Below are 20,629 nucleotides of genomic sequence, written 5' to 3' on the forward strand. Positions count from 1 at the left end.
TCCTTGTTCTTTCATCTGCTACCATTTTGAACAGCCTAGCTCCATCCTCTTTGGAACCCCCCTTCAGATAGTTGAAGGCTGCTATCAAATCCCCCCACACTCTTCTCTTCTGCAGACTAAATAAGACCAGTTCCCTCAGCCTCTCCTCAAAAGTCGTGTGCCCCAGGTCCCTAATAATTTTTGTTGCCCTCCGCTGGACTCTTTCCAACTTGTCCACATCCTTTCTGTAGTGGGGGGGTCCCCCAAACTGGACACAACACTCCAGATGTGGCCTCATCAGTGCCAAATAGAGGGAAATAATCACTTCCCTCAATCTGCTGGCAATACTCCTACTAATGCAACAAGGGCACACTGTTGACTCCTATCCAGTTTCTTGTGCACTGTAATCCCCAGGTCCTTTTCTGCAGAACTGCTGTTCTCCAGAACAACCATTGCTGGGCTTAAAGCAGAGGTATCATGTGGGGATTGTAGCTGCAGGAAGCATGTGTCCCTAGATGTTGTACAATTAATCTTAATTACCCCCACAAAGGCCTGCAATAGTGCCTTCCCTTTGCAGCTGCAGGGATTCCAGGTAAGGTGAGACAGGTGGACTGCAGCCACCAAAGCTTCCAGGGACAGGGGAAGACCCAGTCATACCAGGAATTGGGCACTGGCAGTGGATTGCACTTCAGTACATCAGCCATAATACAAATGCTAAACAGTGTGGGGTATAATATTGCAAATAACTGGCGAGTTACTGGTATGTCTCAGCCTCGCCATAGCCCAGTGTCCAGTGATCCTTGATTTTGGTATTTTAAGTGGATTATAAACTGCTAATTATAAATGAAGAATAAAATGTAACTATGCTTCATTTAGATTCAATGAATTTCAAAGGCACGTGCCAACCGTGCTACATACCATTTAAATAAACTTTTTCAAATATAAAGCCAATGGAATCCAATTAGGTAATTTCTCCTGTACATCCTTTAAATTCTGAGATATTCATAAAATGATTAAAATTCATTCTGGAAGATGTTTCCATGTAAAGGATTGTCCTTTGCTCAAAAACTCATGAAACCAGACAAAAACTGCATATTGGTAACTGTATTTTAAACCAAAAAAATCTTCACATAATAAATACATCTTATGCACATTAACTCCAAATTTACTTCAGAAAGCTATTTACAATATAAATAATTATAAATGGGAACACTTTGCAAGATATTGTTAACATAGCTAAATTGTGTTTCCTACATTACATTCCAAAGGAAAACTTCAAATAACAGATGTTATGCTACAGTGTCACTAGAACCTATACATTGCAAGGCATGGCATTTGAAATGTTGGCAACCTGTGTCTTTTTTCATAAATATAATCCATTGGGTTTGGGGAGCTGGGGTTTGTTTGGATTTTTTAAATATGCTTATCAAAACAAATATGAACATGTCATTGTTTCTCAAATGTCTTTTTCTAGTTTTATGTGCTGAAATATTTACCATTGGGAAAAAATTACAGTGCTTTAAAACAACTCTTCCCCATTGACTTTATTTATTTAGAAATGGAACTGCTGCACTGTTTTATAATGTGTTAAGATGATTTCATGTGTTTCCAAACTTCCTACTTTTTTAGTGTCTAAGAGCAAAAATCACATGCAGTCAAAATTTCAATAAATAAAAATGTTTAAAAATTGTATTTTAAACCCTAGAATCCTATGTTTACCATTTGAAAGGAGAGGTTAAGTAGTGGATACAACCAGCCAAAAAACCTTTGTTTCTTCCTATAATGCCTATATGTTTGATCTTTTCTTTCATGTATAGTCTCGTGTCAGGAGCCATAAATTAACCTTCTTTCAGAAAGGGGTGCATTCTTACCAGTTGGAGCCAAGTTTTATCCACACTACTCTTGTGTGCATGAACTGAACACCATAGTTAAATTTCCTTGCATGTAATTTTTCACTGTCAGACACTCCAAGGATGCCTTCTGTAAAAGGGAGCTGCACTGTCACTCATCATTCTGCAGAAAATGACACTTAATTTTCCTTGTCCAAAATAATAATTCCCTTTAGAGCACTGAGCAATAAAAATATTTTGCTAACCCATGAGCTCCGGGGGCCTTATTCACAACAAACTGAATGATGTATATGGTACCACAGTGATAGTACAGCACTGTTGGGTTTTTTAACTGCAGACACTCAGATTACTTAATAGCCATTTTTAATAAAACAATATATAAAATAGGTGTTCTAGTTACTTGAATATCGCAGTCTGGATTACTTTGGGGCTAACCAGCATGCATATTTGTGTGGAAGTAAATTCCTCAACCCTGCTCTTATTGAAGTCAATAGCAAAACTTCCATTTCCTTCAACAGGAACAGGGTATGGCCCTATGCTGCTGTGTGTAAATTTAAAAGAATTCGATGGAAAAACCTGAATTGAAATACTTTGCTACCAAACAATAATCATAACTGCCTCCAAAATACAAATAACTGGGTCTGATCCTGGAATTGTTTCATGAGCAGTAACCTCAATTAAAGTTAAAGTGAACTTTCATATGGAAGGTATGAAGACCCAGTCTGATAGCCATGAGTTTGTTGGACTTTGGTGCTGCAATTAAAAGTTGGTGCTTCTGCAACAGACAGTCAGCTTTTCCAGTGCATCCATGCCTTTTGCAGAAATACCACACAAGGCCATTTATCTGAATACTTTGGGAGCTTATCAATACCTTTCAGATAAATGGTGGTTCAGGTAATCAGGAAAATTATTGAATAAGTGCTTCATGCCAGTAGAGATATAACTGATTCAGATAAGAGGAGGGCTTTGTGGATTAAACAGTGTTGGATAAATAGGATTTTACTGTACTACACCACGTGATAGTACTTGTGGGAACATCATCAAAAAAGTAAGTTGGCTACTCTCCAGAAGGTGAAAGCACAGCAAAATGTTCTTGGTCTTTCGCACCCGCCAGTGTTCAGAGCTGCCCACATTTTTCTAAACCTATTCAAAGCATGTATAGAAAAAACAATCTGCATTAGTAGTACATGTCATTTGGGGGGCATTTCCTTTTACAGTTTTCATAGTTACTTCCAGGTGCACCAAAAAAAAAAACGAGTGCCAAATCCCTAGGAGCCAGATTCTGCTAGATTAGCACCTTACTCCACAAATATATCCATTGAAACCAATAGGACTGCTTGAGGAGTAAGGTTTCTTACTCTAAGTTAAGAATTTGTATAAGCTTCTGGCCTTAAACATGTACACTATGCTCACTGAGTGCAATTGTGTATAAATGAGAGACAGTTTTATTCTTTTCTTAACATCAAATAAAGACATAGAAAGCCTGATCCAGGGCCCACTGAATTCAATGAAAAAACTCCCATTGGTTTCAACAAGCTTTCTATAAGGGTCATAAGCAGTTTTCGGTTTTATTAGCATATTCACTTGTTGTTAACGTTTGTTGACATAATGCTATAAAATGTTAGCATACTACAGTATTGTATTAGTTGCACTTGTGGAACTGAAACATACCCTAAAATGAAAAATATCAAAGCAAATACTGTATCTTGCATATTCAAATTTTCCAAAATTGCTCATCTCTTTTTTTAAAACATACATTCCTTTAAGAACGTTGAGGATTTTTACATTTTATCACTGAGGTTAAGTGGGGAGTTGAACTAAATATGAAGTTCATTAAAGTATGTCATACAATAAGCACTGATGTCATGAACAAGAGTAAGCTTTGTGCCCTACAGGAATGTACATGGTATGCCACTTGCAGTAATGAATGCTACAGTTAAGGGTTACAAACTGTCCCTAAGCTTACATAATAATTATGCTTACAAATAATTTGTAATAATTTTTCAAAATCACATTAAAAGCTCCTTGCCAGCTTTGAAGTTAAGATAAAATTGTTCCCTCCAAGCTGACCACTTAAGGGAGCAGGACGGCCAATCAGATAGCCCGTAACAGGCAAGTGCCTCCAGTCAATGACAATGATGAACTAAGAAGGCGCAGTAGTTGCTGCCATCTTGCATGGGGAATGAGCAAGTGTCAGTCTTGCTGGTCTTACAATATGGCTGCAGGTGGAGAGCACCAGACATCTGTATTAATATTTTAAATATTATGTTTATTACATTGCACTTTCCTGCATTTGCCACTGTAGTGGAATGAAACTATGGAAACTCTCAGCATAGGAGAAATTTAATTTAACAATAGTTGCTTGGAAATTTTTATTCTATATGGGATCACAGTAAATAGTAACAGGGAATCTTTATTGCATAGCTTACTTGCTTTTTTCCTAAATGAAAAATATAAACAAACCGTGTTAGAAGTACAGTCATTTATGAAGGTGCCTTTCACAATGTAATCTAGTATAATATTCATATTTACTTAGAGTCACTTTTGTAATGTACTAGCAGTATTCCAAGGGTCATATGATAGCATGTATTTCTATTCTGTTTTACTCCGCAAATCACATTTTAGTACTGTACAATGAGGCTCCAAATAAAAAGTTAATACTATTCATAGGTGTAAACTAAATAAAGATGTATCCTGAACTAGACTTATCAAAAATACCCTCTCATTCCTAACTTTTTAGGAATATATAAAATCGTTGGGCTGAAAGAAATCCATTTTGGTCCATCCACCCCTTTTGAGTTAGCAGTTGTTAGCATTTCTCTCAACAGCATTAAACACTTGCCTTGTTTTTATCTTTTTTTTAAATTATTTATACTAGCTGCTCCTGTTTATGACCTTTACAGTTCATTCAACGTATTAGGCTTCATTTAATATAATTCTCTCCAAATTTATTTCATTCTCATTTTTCCTTGGCTAACATTTAATGCCCCTTGGCTCATATCTGCCACTAATTCAAATAACCTCATACTGTTATCTAATCTCTCTTCCATGCAGATCTTTGTGCACATCAGTGACATTCCCTCTAAATCTTTCCTTATCCAAAGATAACAGACCCAGTTTATTTAAACACTTATTAGATCTTCCATTCTCTTTATCTTTCTGCTTTGTGTTCTGCTCTACCTTTTCTATTATGAGCTTTAGATAAAAAAGGCCAGACTGTAACATCTTTCTCTTCTGGAAGAGTATCTTTCACTATGAATGATCACACGGAAGTCAAATGGGATTGCTTGTGGTGTAAGAATATCACAATGTGCCTCAAAGTGATCAGAACAGTATTCCAAGTTGGCTATGTGATTTTCTCAGTCTTCAAGTAAATCTCTACTTGGTGACCCAGATTATTATTATTTTTCTATCAGTTAGCCTTGCCTTGAAGAGTGATACTTTTGTAATCTATCCAAACCCTCCGAATCTATCTACTTGGTGGATTGTGTCTTATGATCAATGAAAGTAAACTCCCATGCATCTAGCTTCTTTACATTATAAATCAAGCCATTCTGTAGTGCTCATCTCATTTTTACAACGTCCCCCTCCTTCCCCATACTCTAGGTTGGTATAATCAGGAGGGGCCTGGTCCAGCTCCCATTGAAATCATTTGAAGGATTGTGCCAATGACTGTTACTATGATCTTCACTAGCTGCCTTTTTAAGTGCAGCTCATCTCCAGTCCAACAGTATCTCCCTGATCATAAGGTTTTTAAATATATTTACTTACCTCCTTTGACATATCTCTTAATTTAAAGCAGGTCCCTGCAGGCCCTGATGCTGTAGTCAGTCATTGGACACTGGGGTTTCTTATTCTCCATATTCTCTCAAGACTCTGATTTTTCCTGTAGTACCTTTTTTTCTCTTCCCCTGGTTACTGCATGACTAGTCCTGATATCTCTTCCCTATTTTCCTTTGTGAACAAGACAAGAATGTATGCCTTTTTCAAAATCACACCCATCACTTCAGTCAAGAGGTTACCTCTTCCAACCTTGAGTCCTTACGATCTCCTTCACTTTCTTACTGTGCCCAAAGATTTTCTCAGAATTTATCACAGTCAACCTGCAGTCTTCACTTTTTCTGTCTTTTGTCTCTTATATTCTTACATTAATATAGTTGTGTTTTGTAGTCCTTACAGTCAATTTTCCAGTAATTTTATGCAACTCCTCCTATGGTTCTAACTCACTCCTGAATAGTTCAGCCAATTGGAACATTTTTTTCCTCACAGCATATATTTTGTTACATGGTACACATCACTATGAGATTAAACTAATTCATCTTGGACCACTCTCTATTTCAGCTCCTTTTCCCCCTTTCCCTTCACTAATTTTCTTCCATTTCACTTTTCCAGACATCTCATGTACTCATCCAGAATGTGATCACAGTTCAAAGTATCTACCTGTTTCAATCGTATCTTCTGCATTACTCAAAACCAGGCTGAGAACTCCCCCCTTTCTGGGTCCTTCTTTCAAATATTGCACGAGGAAGCAGTCCAGTAGCCAGTCATAACTATGTTGCTCAATTTATGTCTTTCAAGTCAAGCAAGTGTGTAACTATGTGTGTGGCTATTCAATAAAGTAATAATTCTGAAGATCTCTCTCTCTCTTTTTTTCCTTTTAGCTAGTCCTAGATGCTTTATGCCACTGAGCAACATAACATGGCCAGAGCCTAGTGAATAAACAAATCAGTTAATGTACCCATTTGATGTGAATTTTGAAAAGATATATGATCCACATTTTCGCATGTAAAGAATGCATAGCTGTTTTGGTGACTAAGACATGTGGGGCACATGCAATTCAGAAAGTCTGCCCTTAGTAGTATTTTCATCAACTGATTCCAACACAACATGCATGAATTGCTCAGCTGGCCTGACACAATGTGCTCTCAACACAGACCTCCTCTATCTTCTTTTCTATATAATGTGGCAGCAACTTTGACTTTAGCTCCATTCACTATAGCCCTGAATGCCAGTGCTTTTTTTTTTTTTTTACAGTAACGTATCAACTCACTCATCCTCAGTACCTTAGGTTATTCTCTCTAGTGCAGTGTGATATATCAAATGCTGGTAACAACAAGGGCATTAAAACTTATATATCTTCCAATTATATTTCAAAGACTTTTTTAGAGCACAAAATATTTTAGAAAATACATCAGCTTCCGTTGGTTATTATAACGGATGTCCCCTTGTGTCCCTGTGCTGGATCTTGCTGCATCCTTAAGTGAGAAGTCACATCAAAGTGTGATCCATTACAGCCCAAGGAATAGTTTCTAATGGTTTCACTGTCATATAGATGCTCCAGAGCATATCCAGTTAATGTGTAAGCATGCTTGTCAAAGTACTGCCTATGTGAGGTGTAATAGTTTGGAGAAGCTGCTGGATGGTCCCCTGTGGCTTGATGAGGGGACATGTCTGAATGCAGGTAGTCTTTAGCTAGTATCAAACTAGATTTAGAAATGCGGTCAGAATTTGGGCTGCTTATCCTAGACAGTGTTGTGGGGCTGTTGTCATAATCATTTTCATGTGGGCTCATAAGCTTTCCATCTCGTTGCTGGATGTGTTCACAAGGGGACGTGTTGGCAACTGTAGGAACACGACAGACATCCCCTGTCAACTGCTGTGGCTGGTAGTTTGCAAAACAAATGGAGTGCTTTTTCCCTGCTCCATTAATAGAGACCAGCTGATCAGGGGCTGTTTTCTGTAGCTGAAGCCTGTTTTCTTCCTCTTTAATCATTTGCTGGGTAGCTCTTATTAGAGTTTCAATTTTGCTGGGCTCATGTGGACTACTTTGATACTGCTCGGTACGGTATCGGTCTCCTGATTCACTAGCAGAACCAGGATCTGGGGAGCTAACAACACTGTCCTCATCCCAGTGTCCTCTCCCTGCAGAACAGATAAAGAAAGAGAACAAGTCATCAGTTTTGGTTTGTATGTGGATCTCAGAAAGAAGGTAAACAATCTAAAGTTGTCTTTTTAATGTAACAATGGGTTGTGTGTTGGTCTTTCTGGTTATTGTTTGCTTTACAGTATCACCTGGAGACCCAAACTGAAATGAAAGCCCCATTTTGCATAAAAGACAGTCAGTCCCTGACACAAAAAGTAGACCAGAGGCAATATAAGTACTATTATCCCCCATTTTTCAGATGGGAAACAGAAGCAGAGGTTAAGTGGCTTCCCGAAGGTCACAAAAGAAGCCCAGAGAAGAGCCAGGAATTCAAACGGGGTCCCTGAGACCCAGACAAGTGCTTTACCTTTAAGACCATTCTTCCTACCACATAAGTGTTGTTGTCAAGATAGGCCAATTGAGCTAATTGACCAAATGTTTGTGCTTGAGTTCTTAATGCAATATTTCTTCTGCAAAGGATATAAAACATCAATTGGGCACAAAACTGCAATTCAGTCTTTCTGAGTTCTAGTCCCAGGTCTAACACCACTAGCCTTGATGTAACCAATGTACATTTACCACCCTCCCCTGTAATATGCAGGTAATGCTACTTCTTCAGAGGGATGTTCCGAGGAGAAAGTCTGCTTGATCTGATTTTGAACATAAAGGCCTGATTTTCAATGATAGTCTGTAATTAGGAGGTGTAATTAGCACCTACAATGAATTACAAGTACAGCTCGCAGCACTTGGCTGTCTAAGTACCTCTTTGCATCCAGAAAATCAGGAAGTAGATTGAGATTCATCTGAAAATCAGGCCCACAAAAGGCTATATAAATTTGTATTCACTATTATTATTATTATTAGACTGTGTCCTTTTGACTCCTTCCGTGCTTTAAATGTAGGTAAAACATATTATAAATCCAGACACTGGGTTTTTGTGTGGCCTTACATAGCAGATTATACTTGCTGCCTGGCAATAACAAAGAGAAATAACAAAACAGTTGCCTTTGTGTTCACAGATACAGCAAGTTAGCGCTGTACTTAGTTTTGTAATGCAAGAATACTGTTGTCTCAAACATTTAGAATAGGAAAATGTAACCATGCTTCTCTGAAGTTTCCCTTTCTTCAAGTAATAAGGCCCACAGATCTGTTACAGGAAGTGTTCAAGTTGGCTTGGAGTGGAGGTGGCGGAACCAGACCCATCCATCACTGGCAGGAGAGGACTAACCCTATCCCTGAAGAACCTAACAATTGAAAGAATTTCCACAGCCAAGGAAGATAATACTCAACTACAGAGACAATATAATAATGTAACTGGTAAAACACCTGCTAATATATATGTCCATTGCAGAGCACAAGAAGGACGTCTGCAAATTACTGAATGCTATGTTTTGTCTCAGCTTATATAAATGATATTGTCTACTTGGGAGGGCAGGATTTGTGGACCTTATTACTCAAAGAAAGAAAATTTCCAGGTAAGCACCGATAAATTTTTCTATTCTTCTTTGTATTAAGGTCCACATATCTATGAGAGTGGGATGTTATCACCACTGTGCCTCTAGTGTGGGTGATAAAGTTAATAACTGTGGCAAATACTACATACAGTCCATTTTCTGTGTATATCTGGGATACTACACTGTGGAGCACTCTCTGCTGAAGGCAACATCAGCTAGCTGTAGGCCCATCACCATAGCATCCAAGCACCTCACAAACATTAATTTAGCCTTAATATATACTACTGAAAAAGGGAATTATTATTTATCTGTACTGCAGTAGCACCCAGACGCCCCAGTCAGGATTAGGACTCCATTGTGCTGGTCACTGGACAAAGAATAAAAAGAAGATAGTCCTTCCTCAAAGTGCTTAAAATTAATATCCTCATTCTATAGATTGGGAACTGAAATTTAGCAAAATTATTGACCATATTCTGATCCCTTTGCTCACAGTGAGTAGCCCCTTACCTCCCAAATGGGCCCATTGGCTTCACGTGGATGCTTATGGAGAAAGCCTTCAATGTGAGTGAAGGTATCAGATTTGTCCCAAAGGGATTATTTGTATAAGTGTTCATCCTCAAGAGTAAATGGCTCAAAATCTGGCCCTAAGTAACTTGCCCAAGGTCCCACAAGAAGTCTGAGAGTTTTTCTCTGCCTAAGACAACAGTAGCTTTGCCTTTTCTGGTTCTTACTTATTTAGAAAAAACTTGGTGGATACATTGTCTGATGTGGCCAATATACGCCCATTGTCCATGGAGAGAACCAGTTGCCTGAGTTCATAACAAATAGTTCTGAGCTCTCATGCTGTACATCTATTGCCAGGGCCATGTTCCCTGGATTGTCTGTGACCCCACAAAGAAGTGCCCTATACTTCCAGGCTGGCAGTATTGTCATAACTGTGTCTGATTTATGAAGAAATTTTCTCACTTTCACTGATGGGTGGGATAATATGGAATATGGAAGGGACTGAAGAAAATTCTGAAGAGTTCTCAGTTTGCCTGTGATCCACTGTAGTGTATCTATGTACAATGCTATCATGTTCAAGAGGAACACAAATGACTGTACTAGAGGCACTGTAGTACAACTCACTTCCTGTGTGAGTATTTACAGTTCGTCTTGCTACTCCTCCAAGAATATCACCCTATGCTTATTTGGAATCCAAATCTTACACTGAGCATCTAGTATCAATTTAGCTCTGGATGGGACTCTGAGGAAGGAGTAAATATGGTTCCCTTCTTGTTTGAGAGCTATTATTAGTACCACTAATGTCTTTGCACACTATCCAAAAGGTAAGGACTTGTGTTGGAAGTGATATTATCCTTTGGCATCGCAAGATTACTTTCTGTGGGATGGTAATGATGAAATATGGACTTATGTCTCCTTTCGACTACAAGCAACAGAAAAATATTGCTGATCATTGCTGGGATAAATTTCAGAGTCTTCATCTTGAATTTCCATTTTTTTAAAATGTGTTCAAATGCTTAAAATCCAGCACTTCTCTGCTTCTGCCCAATCTCTTTTTGACTCTTTTTGAACAGGATGGAGTATAGGTCTTTGCACTCCTCGTAAGAGGATTCTGATTCCATAGAGCCTTATCTATGGGGAGATGGTGTAAATAGCTTCTTCCTGTCCCATTTCTTTCCTGGATAGGGTTGAGTTAGAGTAGAAAATGAATCTATATCTAGGCTTCTTATGAAATTCTAATGAGTATCCTTCTGGAGAGGTCTGGGACATGTTTATCTAATATGAACAGCGACCATTGTTCTGCACACTGGAAAGGATATGAATCATGATGTTAAGAAGGCTGGATAGTGTGTGGTAAACTACAACCTCCTCCAGTCTGTTCTTTCTCTCCCTAATGTAGTGGTTGTCCCTGTAGTTGTACAAGAAACTTTTTTACCTTTGAAGTGTGGCTTTTTCTCTCTTCTTTAGCGCCTACCAAAGGCTAGTGTTCTTTTGTCTTCTCCAAATACTCCAATCCCCTCTTCCCCCCACCCTCCGTAGTTTATCAGTTCTCCAAAATACTTTCTGACAGAGTATTTTGAAACACACAGGAGAGATGTTCTCTTGCACTTGTGCTTTCTACAAGGGAAACTAGAAGCAGAACATTGTATTGTAACATATTGCTCTTGCTGAGAAATGTAGTGCATCAAGGGATGCATCTAAAACCAGTTCTGTCACCAAGAAGATTTTTCAGACAAAGGGCCTTAGACCACAAGTTTCCTTGGTCTTGAGGAGAATGAGATGCTAAAACATATCTGTCCATGAAAAGGTAGAGCAGGCAAAATATTTGGAGGCAGCTGAAGTTGGCCAAACTGGCCTCAGAATTTCTTCTAAGGCATGAATCAACTGTCCAGTCCATGGAACCCTTTGAAGAAAATCCCCCTTTGTGGGAATCGCTGTGTCCTTTACAACAAAGAAAAGACCTGATTTCATTTGGGGGCGAAACAACACATTTTATGTAGACTTTTTAGAACCTTTTGTCTTGTTTGTTTAACCTTTCTCGGCTTTGGAGGAGACTCACATTTCTTCTTAGTGACATCCTCCAGAGCTTCATGAAGTGGGATGTATGGTTCCAATTTAGATCCAGAAGAAATATTATGTGGTTTTTTCTCAGGAGATGTAAGAGGTTGATTCCAGTAGTTTGTCAGTAGTGTGGTTTGGAACTGCCTGTCTGCAGCTGTGGAGGCAGAATGAAAATGGTAGTTTCTTCAGAACATGGGACATTCCCTTCCTGATAGTGACTGACAGGTCTGGTTCTGCCCCCAAAGCTACATGCAGGCTGACGATCCACCGTAATAGATCTGTGGAGCTTCATACAATGAGGAATTATCTGAAGCATCTGAAATAAAAGTTAAACTAAGAAGCAAATCAAAACTAAGCTCTATTTTTGGCTTTCTTTGATCGTCTGTGGTAAAAAAGTGATAAATATATTTTTATCATATCTGTAAGAACTACACTATATCCATAAATAATATTTTACAATACTCTATTAGCATGATCACCAACAATTATAACATGAGAAATATATATATCAAAGTGTATGTCTATAGCTGTGAAATCAACTCACGTGTCTCAGTTCTCATATTGGGAAGAAAAAGCTAGATGAATTCATGAATATCAATATTAGGGAGCAGAATACAAGGAAGTGCAATAGCTTATCACAAAGAGAAGGCCGCAGAACACTACTAACCAGAGGCCTCTATTCTTCCTTCTCTTTCTTTCAGACTGTATTTCCTTGAATCTGCTATCTCATTTTCTCTCTCAGCATATTTTTTTTCTCACTGGAGTGAAACAGTACCTATTCTTTCTAAATTTATAATGCTATATGCTAAAAGTCAATGGAGTTATGCCAATTTACAATAGCTGAGGATTTGGCCCTATATAAAGCGCTCTCATGAGTTCTTTAGGTAATACCTAGTGCTGCAATCCAGTTCTTTTTTCAATATTCACAATACTGCTACATTGGACTGCCACAAATAGTCTATAATTATCTCTGTGCTTCTCATGGCTTGCTTTTTTTTTTTTTTTTTTTGCTAATATGTCTATGTAACAGCTGCAGCACAAGGTAGGTTGTGATGGATAATGCTCAAAAAGTTTGAAAGTATAATTTGGTTTGGATAAGCACCTGGTATTCTGAGTGTTTATGTGAATTTTATCCAAATCTCTTGACTCTATCAAATCAAGATAAGGGTTTCTTTTGATGTTTCCAATACTCTTTAAGTCTGGCAGGAATTACTTGGAAAACAGTCTGTCTTGGTTGTTGTTGGTTTTGGGTTTTTTTGTTTTTTCCAGCATATTTACTTCTAATCCAAGACAGGATCAGTGGAAGGGATCAAAAGTTTAAAAAGTAAAAAAGGGGGGGGAAATCTCCAATTTTTTTCCAAACTACAGAACATATTAAATTTAGGTTTGGTTCTGGATAAAAGTTTGGGTTAGTTCTTATTCTGTCCAAACTTGCACAGCCTTCACTCAGTGTAATAAAATATGTATGCTAAGTGCACCTCTTCACATGTTTGCTAAGATTTCACTTACTATGTGTTCCTAACTAAATTTCACAGTTAAAGAAATAGTAAAATATTCTATTTGTTCCAAATTTAGGCTAGATCATCAAAACCCAGACTTGCACCTTCATAACTCCCAGTTCATACACACAAATCCTGACTTGAGCACACACATCAGGAGTCACAGGTATACAAGTTGGGCATGTTTAAGTCAGTCCTTTGAAAATCTGCCTCTATACTGCTATAGCGCCATTTCATCAATTATCTCTTACCATGTATCCTGTGAACTGAAGTGATGTGGGGCATGCTGTTTTCATATGCTTCTCTGCTTTCAGGGGAAGCTTTTGTCAGGGGCAATGCTGAACGAGAACCCCACCAAGTATCCCTTCCAGGCTGCGGTGTGCCCAGGAAATATCTACCAGCCTCACACCTGCCACCTTCACAGGCCTGAGTATGGAAATGTCTATCATCAGTCAACCTGGAATGGTCAAGTGCAAAACCATAGCAGAGAGAGCTGCGGTCTGAGTACTGTCTATAGGCACAGGAGACATCATGGTGTTGAGAGCTTGGCCTTTCAGCAGGTTCCAGTAATTGTGGAGAGGCAGTATCAGTTAGTGGACTTCCACCCCATTGGCTCTCATGGTCAGATTCAGATCTTTCTGTGTGAAATCCAGAATACTGTAACACAAAAGGAAAGGCAGAGGCATAACTAAACCTGAACAAGACAACATAAGCAACTAGACTGGGGGAAAGGTTGCTCTTCTTCTGATGGGGACTCATTTCACAGTCTTTCCCTGTACAGCATTCTGTGATGAGCCCATACCCGACAAGGCAGACATCAGAAAACATTTCCCTTCCCCATTTAAAAAGCCCTCTTATGACACGTGAAGTCTAGCTCACCAAATTCAACACTGATGTTCAATAATTCAGCTCCCTCCTTCCTTTCAAAAGCGGTTTTTAAATGGATTGAAATAACCTCTCGCCCTGAACACGCACTCATCTCCAAATCAAAATTGAACCTGTTTTGAAATTCCTATTTCAAGATCCCTGTCCCTTCTACATATCTCACTTTCTTACCTGTGGTGGCAGGTCTTCTCAGAGTTTCCTTTCTCACCTACTGCTGATGGAAAGAAAGATTTCAGCGCCCTCAGGGATTTCAAAATACTGTGGAGAAAAGCTCCAGAGTGATCCTCAATTTTAAAGCAGCGGATCAGCAGGATCCCAAAAGGTTACACTGCCCTCCTGCATGAGAGCAAGGAAACAAACTACTGGAGACTATTTACCAGAAGAGGAGACCATTTACCAGACCAGGGGAAGAGGGTTATCTGGTCACCCCCACTTCAGAATAATACTGGATGGTGGGTGTGGAGAACACAAAGGGCAGACAGAATCAGGACCTATCTAGGGGGAGAAAGAGATATGGGGCCAATTGGAGCAAGGAGGGTTGTGCTTAGAGGGAGTTAAAGGTAAAGCTAAATTTTGGATAAGCATATGAATTTACGGATGCTTTTCTGAATAAATAATAATTATTACAGCTTATGTATCTTTCTATTAATTTTTGCCATCAAAACATGAGGATCATTTTCTTACATCAGCTATAGCCAAGATCATGGAATGGGATGGGACCAAAACCTGCAACTCTCATCTCCCTAGTACTGCATATCAATGCCACAAATCAATATGCTTAAAAGAACCTGTAATTCTCAACTCCTCTCACTCCCCCTGTAAATACCCAGTAACCTTTCTTTTGGTACAAATCAAATTTCTTTCCTAAAAACACAAGCTACCTTCTCTTTCATTAAATGAGCTGCTATGAAACTCCTCACTATCAAACAGAATCAAGGTCAATGCACTTACCAATCAAAACTACTGACCATATGTTTGACTTCAGGAAAGTTAAACCATCTGTGCAACTCCAGCACTGGAACTATTTGGTCAGAGAGGGGGGCAGGGACGTGTGCGTGTTTTTAATTGCTTATTTCTGCAGCATTTTGAGTTATGAACTCTGTTTGCTGACAAAAAAGCTAACATGAGTCTAATTGAGAAATGGTAGCAGCTTTGCATAGCCCAGTCATGTTTTCTTATTTGTTCACAAAAGAAAATTCAATGCAAAAGACCTACATACAGACTTATGGGCAGGGTGGAGCAAATGACTAACAGTCCAGTACAACCCTATTTATCTCACAGTCTTAGGGAACACCAGACCCTTTCAGATATATAGGTTTTAGATGAAGCTGAGGGAACAAGAGGCAACAAATTAGTCCCTTTAAAACCAGCCTGGAAAATCACCCAACTTTCTGAGCCAGGGATATAGAATTCTCGGCCTTTGATGGCTAAGGTCAGCTGTTAGTTGGGATATAATATCATGATATTATACCTTACCCTACCTTAGCTCACATAAATGGACTTCAGTTAGCTGTTAATTTTTGTTAATTGGTGTAGCATTGTGTGCCAAACTAGTAAATAAACTCTTCTCTGCTCTTCCTAGTACGAACATCCTCAAACTTTTGTGTGACAAGGACATAGAGTTTGTTTTGAAAAGTTTTCACACAAAAATGTATTTTGGTCAATTTTTTAAAAATTTTTCCACAAAAAAATGCAAACCAAAAAAATTGAAAATGCTTTGGTAAAAGTTTTCACTAAAAATAAAAAATGCTTTTCAGTTCAGTTTTTGGCTTGCGGTTTTCAAAAACTGATTTTTTTTATTTATTTTTTTTTTTACCAAAAATAGAATGGTTTCACTATTTTATTTTATTTTTTAAAAAAAAGATGCTTTTTGGAAAAAAACATGATTTCACATGAAAAATAATTGGCATTAAACTGGTTGGGAATTTTTTGTCAAAATGAATTTCCAATGGAAAACTGAAATTTTCCATAGGCAGGGGAAGTAGGGGCATCAGGTTCCCAAACCACTACTCCCATGAGGCAATGCTCCCCAATAGGAAAATGCAGTTTAATGTTGTACTGACTAGAAATGAAGTGTTTTGACATTCCCAAGTTCAGAATGTTTCATTTCAATCAGAAATGTCAAACGGTTACATTTCAATATTTTGAATAGCAATTTTTGAGAAACTTTTTGAATTTAAACTTTTCATTTTAATTTGGGATGACAATAAAATGTTGAAATGTTAGAATTTCTCACAGGGTGAACATTCCAAATTTTGCTCACCTTTCATGAGCATTTTTTTTCTCTAGGCTCTATTATGCAGCTACATTGCTACCAACATGGAAAGAGTTTTTGTCCCTAATGATATATTTAGGTTGCAATGAAAATTTGTTTGACTTCTGTGGTGAACTTCTTCACATAGGTAAAAATAAGAGTGAATTCAACAGGTCTCACACACATCTCACAGAGCAGGGAACCATTCCAAAGGGCACATATCCAATGTATCAGAAATGAACCAGGTAATGGCCATATAGCCAAGTAACCAAAACTAGCAAGACTTTGTACTTGATGTAAAAGGTGGTCATCTGAGACCTGAGCTGGAGCTGCTAGGCCCTGGGCAAAATTAAATTAAAACAATGAGTTGTTTGTGGCTCACATGATCTAGACATAACCTAAAACATTATTTTTAAAGCTTCTCCAGTTGGCATTATTAAGCTGTCTCTACTGCTGCCTTCCCACCCTTATGTCTTCTGGGAACATGATGTTCACAGATGGGATCACTTATGTGGGTAAAGTGTGACTTTCCTCAGTGGTAGTTTTAGTGCGGTTATAAAGCAGCAGCTCTGAGCTCTGCTGAAACAAAAATGAAAATGGCTTCTCTCAAATTAGAATTAGGCTCAATTAGCCCAGGTGATGAAAGGGCATAGAAAACTGAATTTGGTTTCAATAGCAATCTGGCCAATCACAAGCAGAGAAATCATTATATACTGTAAAGAAACTGCTCCTGCATAATTGAAAGTTTTCAGCTTTGCTCATTTTTCTCCATGTCTGCTCTCAGGCAGCACTTTTTAGACATGTGGCTTGTTTAATCAAATTAAGTGATAAAGGACAAGATGAAGGACTTCTTTGGCCTGAGGCAATGCCTGAAATCAATCACACCTTCCAAAGCTAAAAATATTGTTGGCAGAAAAGGAATAACAATGAATTCAAATGATCTATTTCAGACCACTTCCAGTCCTTCAACTGCTTCCTGCTGGGCTGCCAGCTCCTGACAGACTGACCTGGCACTTCCAGACACTACAGCTGTCTTCCAAAATGTTAGTTCAGTGTGCCAACCTGATGAGAAGCGATCAGAGGATTAGCATCGACCCAGAGAGGGATCATTTGGACTCACTGATGCTCCTTTTATCCCAGGAGAATTTTTGGGAGGGTTTTATTTTGGGGGGTAAAAAGAGGAAGAAATCAATCCTCCCAAGGCTATCTAAAGCTTAGTTAAAGAGACGCCATAAAAATGTATTAGGCTACAATATTTTTTGTCACTTTTCCCCCACCAGACACACACCTGACCTCCCATTTCATAATACTGAATACAAGTGTCTCATTGGCCTCGGCCCTCATACTTCCATAGATAGCAACAACAGCCAGCTTCACACACAATGACAGATGTTCATGCAATGGATGTTACAGTTATCTAATTTCCTGGCAGCCTGCTCAGGTTTTTATCATTATAAACTGTTAAATATACAGTGAAATCCTCTCAGAGTGGAGTCCTCTTTTCCATGAAAAACTTTCACTAGATGAGGCGTTAGCAGCTTTTCCTCTTGATTTGTGTCTTAGCCATGAGAAAAAACATCACAGATGCGGGCTGCATTGTACTAAGAACATATGCATGCTTTTAAATCACTTTTATCTTTCTTCTTACTAATGTAACCCTGAAATGTAAAATATGTTCTTTTTGCATTCACTATTATAGGCAGAACAGATGGTGAAAGGCTTAGATTAAAGTAATACAGCATGTCCATTAAAATAACCCCCACTGCTGGTGAGTCTTCACCAGATCAGGAGTTATGTTTACTATAAAAAAGGGTTTTGCTTTGCTGTTTGGAATACATTGGCAGTTGCCAAAGCTTTAGGCTATAGCAAGAAACAGTAAACAAATGAGAGGCAGTCTAGCATGGGCCCCAATCCTAATGTCCTTACATAGCCCTTTAAAACAGTGGGTGATTTGGCTGAGTGAGAATGCGTATGGGCTGCAGAACGAATCCCGACGATTCCTTTTAGAGTGAATGTAGAGCAAAATTGGCATCGACATCAATTGCATGGCAATTTAGCAATAATTAATGTGCACTTATAGGGCAGTGTTATTGCTACAGTAAAAAAAAGTATATGGTCTAATAATTACTAAAAACCCAACAGCTATTGAATATAGTCTTCGCCAAAGAGAACTAAGGAAGAGATTTAGATGAAGCAATAAAGGCTGATCAAAATCTGACCATAAAAGGTTTCCATCTGAGGCTGAGAACTTTCAACTTTTCCTTTAAATGAACATTACTAATGGAAGATTAAACTCCAAAGCAATTGTTCAGATGATCACAATTAAAACATTTTGCCAATCTTGTTGCTATTTCCTGTCTACAGAATAAATGAGGCCCAGGGCTAGATCTTTGGGATACAAATAAATGAGGTCCAGAGCTAGATTTTAGGAGACCCCAAATAGAATTATAGTAATGAGATTTTAGGAGACCCCAACAGTCTCTCATCCCTTCCTTCTTCTTTCCTCTTTCCTGTATTTAATCTCTCCACCTCTATAATCAGGCTCCCCAAGCAGATCAGTGCATTCAGACAGCAGCAGACCCCACAATCACATAATGAATATTGGTCTGCCCTAGAATTTGGCAGTCCCTTCTCCCACCCTGAGGCAGGCTTTGCAGGTCCCTGTTCTGCTATAATCAATTTGAATTAAACAAATTCTGACAAGCACTTGCAATTCGACAAAGTTACTTTCAGTTAAAGAGATTCTAGTAGAAAGATTCTGCTCTGCAAATACCCTGGTCCACCTTATTCAGCAGTAGTATGAGGTTTAAGAAAAATGTAGACATTGTGTTAAGTGAGCGGAGCTCCACTTCTCCTGTCCATGTAATGACCATGCAACTGAGATTTATTAAAATCTGCTTTTCTTACAGTCCACATCTCATATAGCTGCCGTAGTGGTACACAGCTGGCAAAGGTGTAGATTCTCAGTAAAGCATATTTTTCCCTGTTTTTCTTCTAAGAGTAAGGAAGCAAGGCAAAAAAAGAAAAGTGTACATAGTTAAAAACCCCAGGTATCATCAAAATACCCACTGACAGCTGGGTAACCCCAAGGGATCCCCATGTCCAATGGCTCTAATTTTAGTAAGAATCCCTGCCTCCAAAAAAACCAGGCTCTGCATGTGAGCCAAAACCACTACAATCATTTTACAGCCATGCCTTTGAGTCACTCTCCACTTCTCCACAACTGAGTGACAGATTATGTGGGCTGGAAACTGATGGGCACAGGCAATACCACCCGCTGCAAGTTCTTTACAACAGCTTCAGTTGGTCTTTCAACAGTTTATTCAGTGACTGGAAGGGATGAGGTACAGACAAGCTGCCAGCATTGCTTGTGGTGGGGTGTTATAATGTACAGCAGGACCGTTTTTCAAGAAATTGGCAACCAGCATTGTTGCCGCTTTACATATGACAAAATCTATGACTTATGACTTTCCTCTCAGTTTAACCGGTGATAAGGGTGTAAATTGAAATGGAGACTAACCATACAGGTAACAACTGCTACTAAATTAAGGCCCAAATACATGAGGGTTGCTAAAGGTGCTAGCGAAATAAAATTTTTGGTGGCCAGGAGGAAGAATCTAATCTCAGGTCGGGAGTAAGGGGGAGGCTTTGGATAAAATTAACAGTAGTGAACATGGCCTATCAAGAGACAATGCAAAACAATGGATGAATTCAGATGCCAAAAAGATAAACAGGTGAACACCTCATCGGGAATATTTTGTAGATTAAAATTTTGAGAAATGTTTAAACACATTTTATTAGAACTGTTCATTGTGGAGCATTCACGAGGAAAGGCTCTTCTGGACCAAGCCCTGAGTAACACACAAGAGTGTAATGTGATCAAAATATGAAGTAACAGTAACTATAATGACCATTTTAAAAACTGGCTTCACAAAGTTAGGAGGTCCCCTGAGGTGCCCAAATAAGTATCCCCATATTAAAAGTGCTTGATACCCAGCAGCTCTCACTGCAGTAAGTTAAAACTGCTGGGTCCTCAGCACTTCTGAAAAGCCGGCCACTTATTTAAGCACCACAGTATGAACACAGACTCCTCAGTTTAAGAATCCAGTTTTGCAAATACTGGTCTTGCAGGGAGATCATATCAAGAGATAACACTATGGGCCAAGTATTCAGCTGGACTCTTTGCAGGCATCCACAACTATCTGACTATCACCGCTTAC

The 20,629-nt window shown here is 38.7% G+C and overlaps 1 protein-coding gene across 1 annotated transcript in view; it reads right to left on the reverse strand.

Moving 5' to 3' along the window:
• Positions 1-7,020: 7,020 nt before the first annotated feature.
• The window catches only part of SIM1 (SIM bHLH transcription factor 1), a 54,575-nt gene continuing 40,966 nt past the window's right edge, over positions 7,021-20,629 (reverse strand). The window contains exons 10-11 of the mRNA XM_032772974.1: positions 13,522-13,927; positions 7,021-7,751 (exon numbers count right to left, since the gene is read on the reverse strand). Of these exons, the coding sequence (XP_032628865.1) occupies positions 7,021-7,751; positions 13,522-13,927 (1,137 nt within the window). The remainder of the gene's footprint in view (positions 7,752-13,521; positions 13,928-20,629) is intronic.

Source organism: Chelonoidis abingdonii, chromosome 3 (assembly GCF_003597395.2).
Source record: "Chelonoidis abingdonii isolate Lonesome George chromosome 3, CheloAbing_2.0, whole genome shotgun sequence".
NCBI classification, from domain to species: domain Eukaryota; kingdom Metazoa; phylum Chordata; order Testudines; family Testudinidae; genus Chelonoidis; species Chelonoidis abingdonii.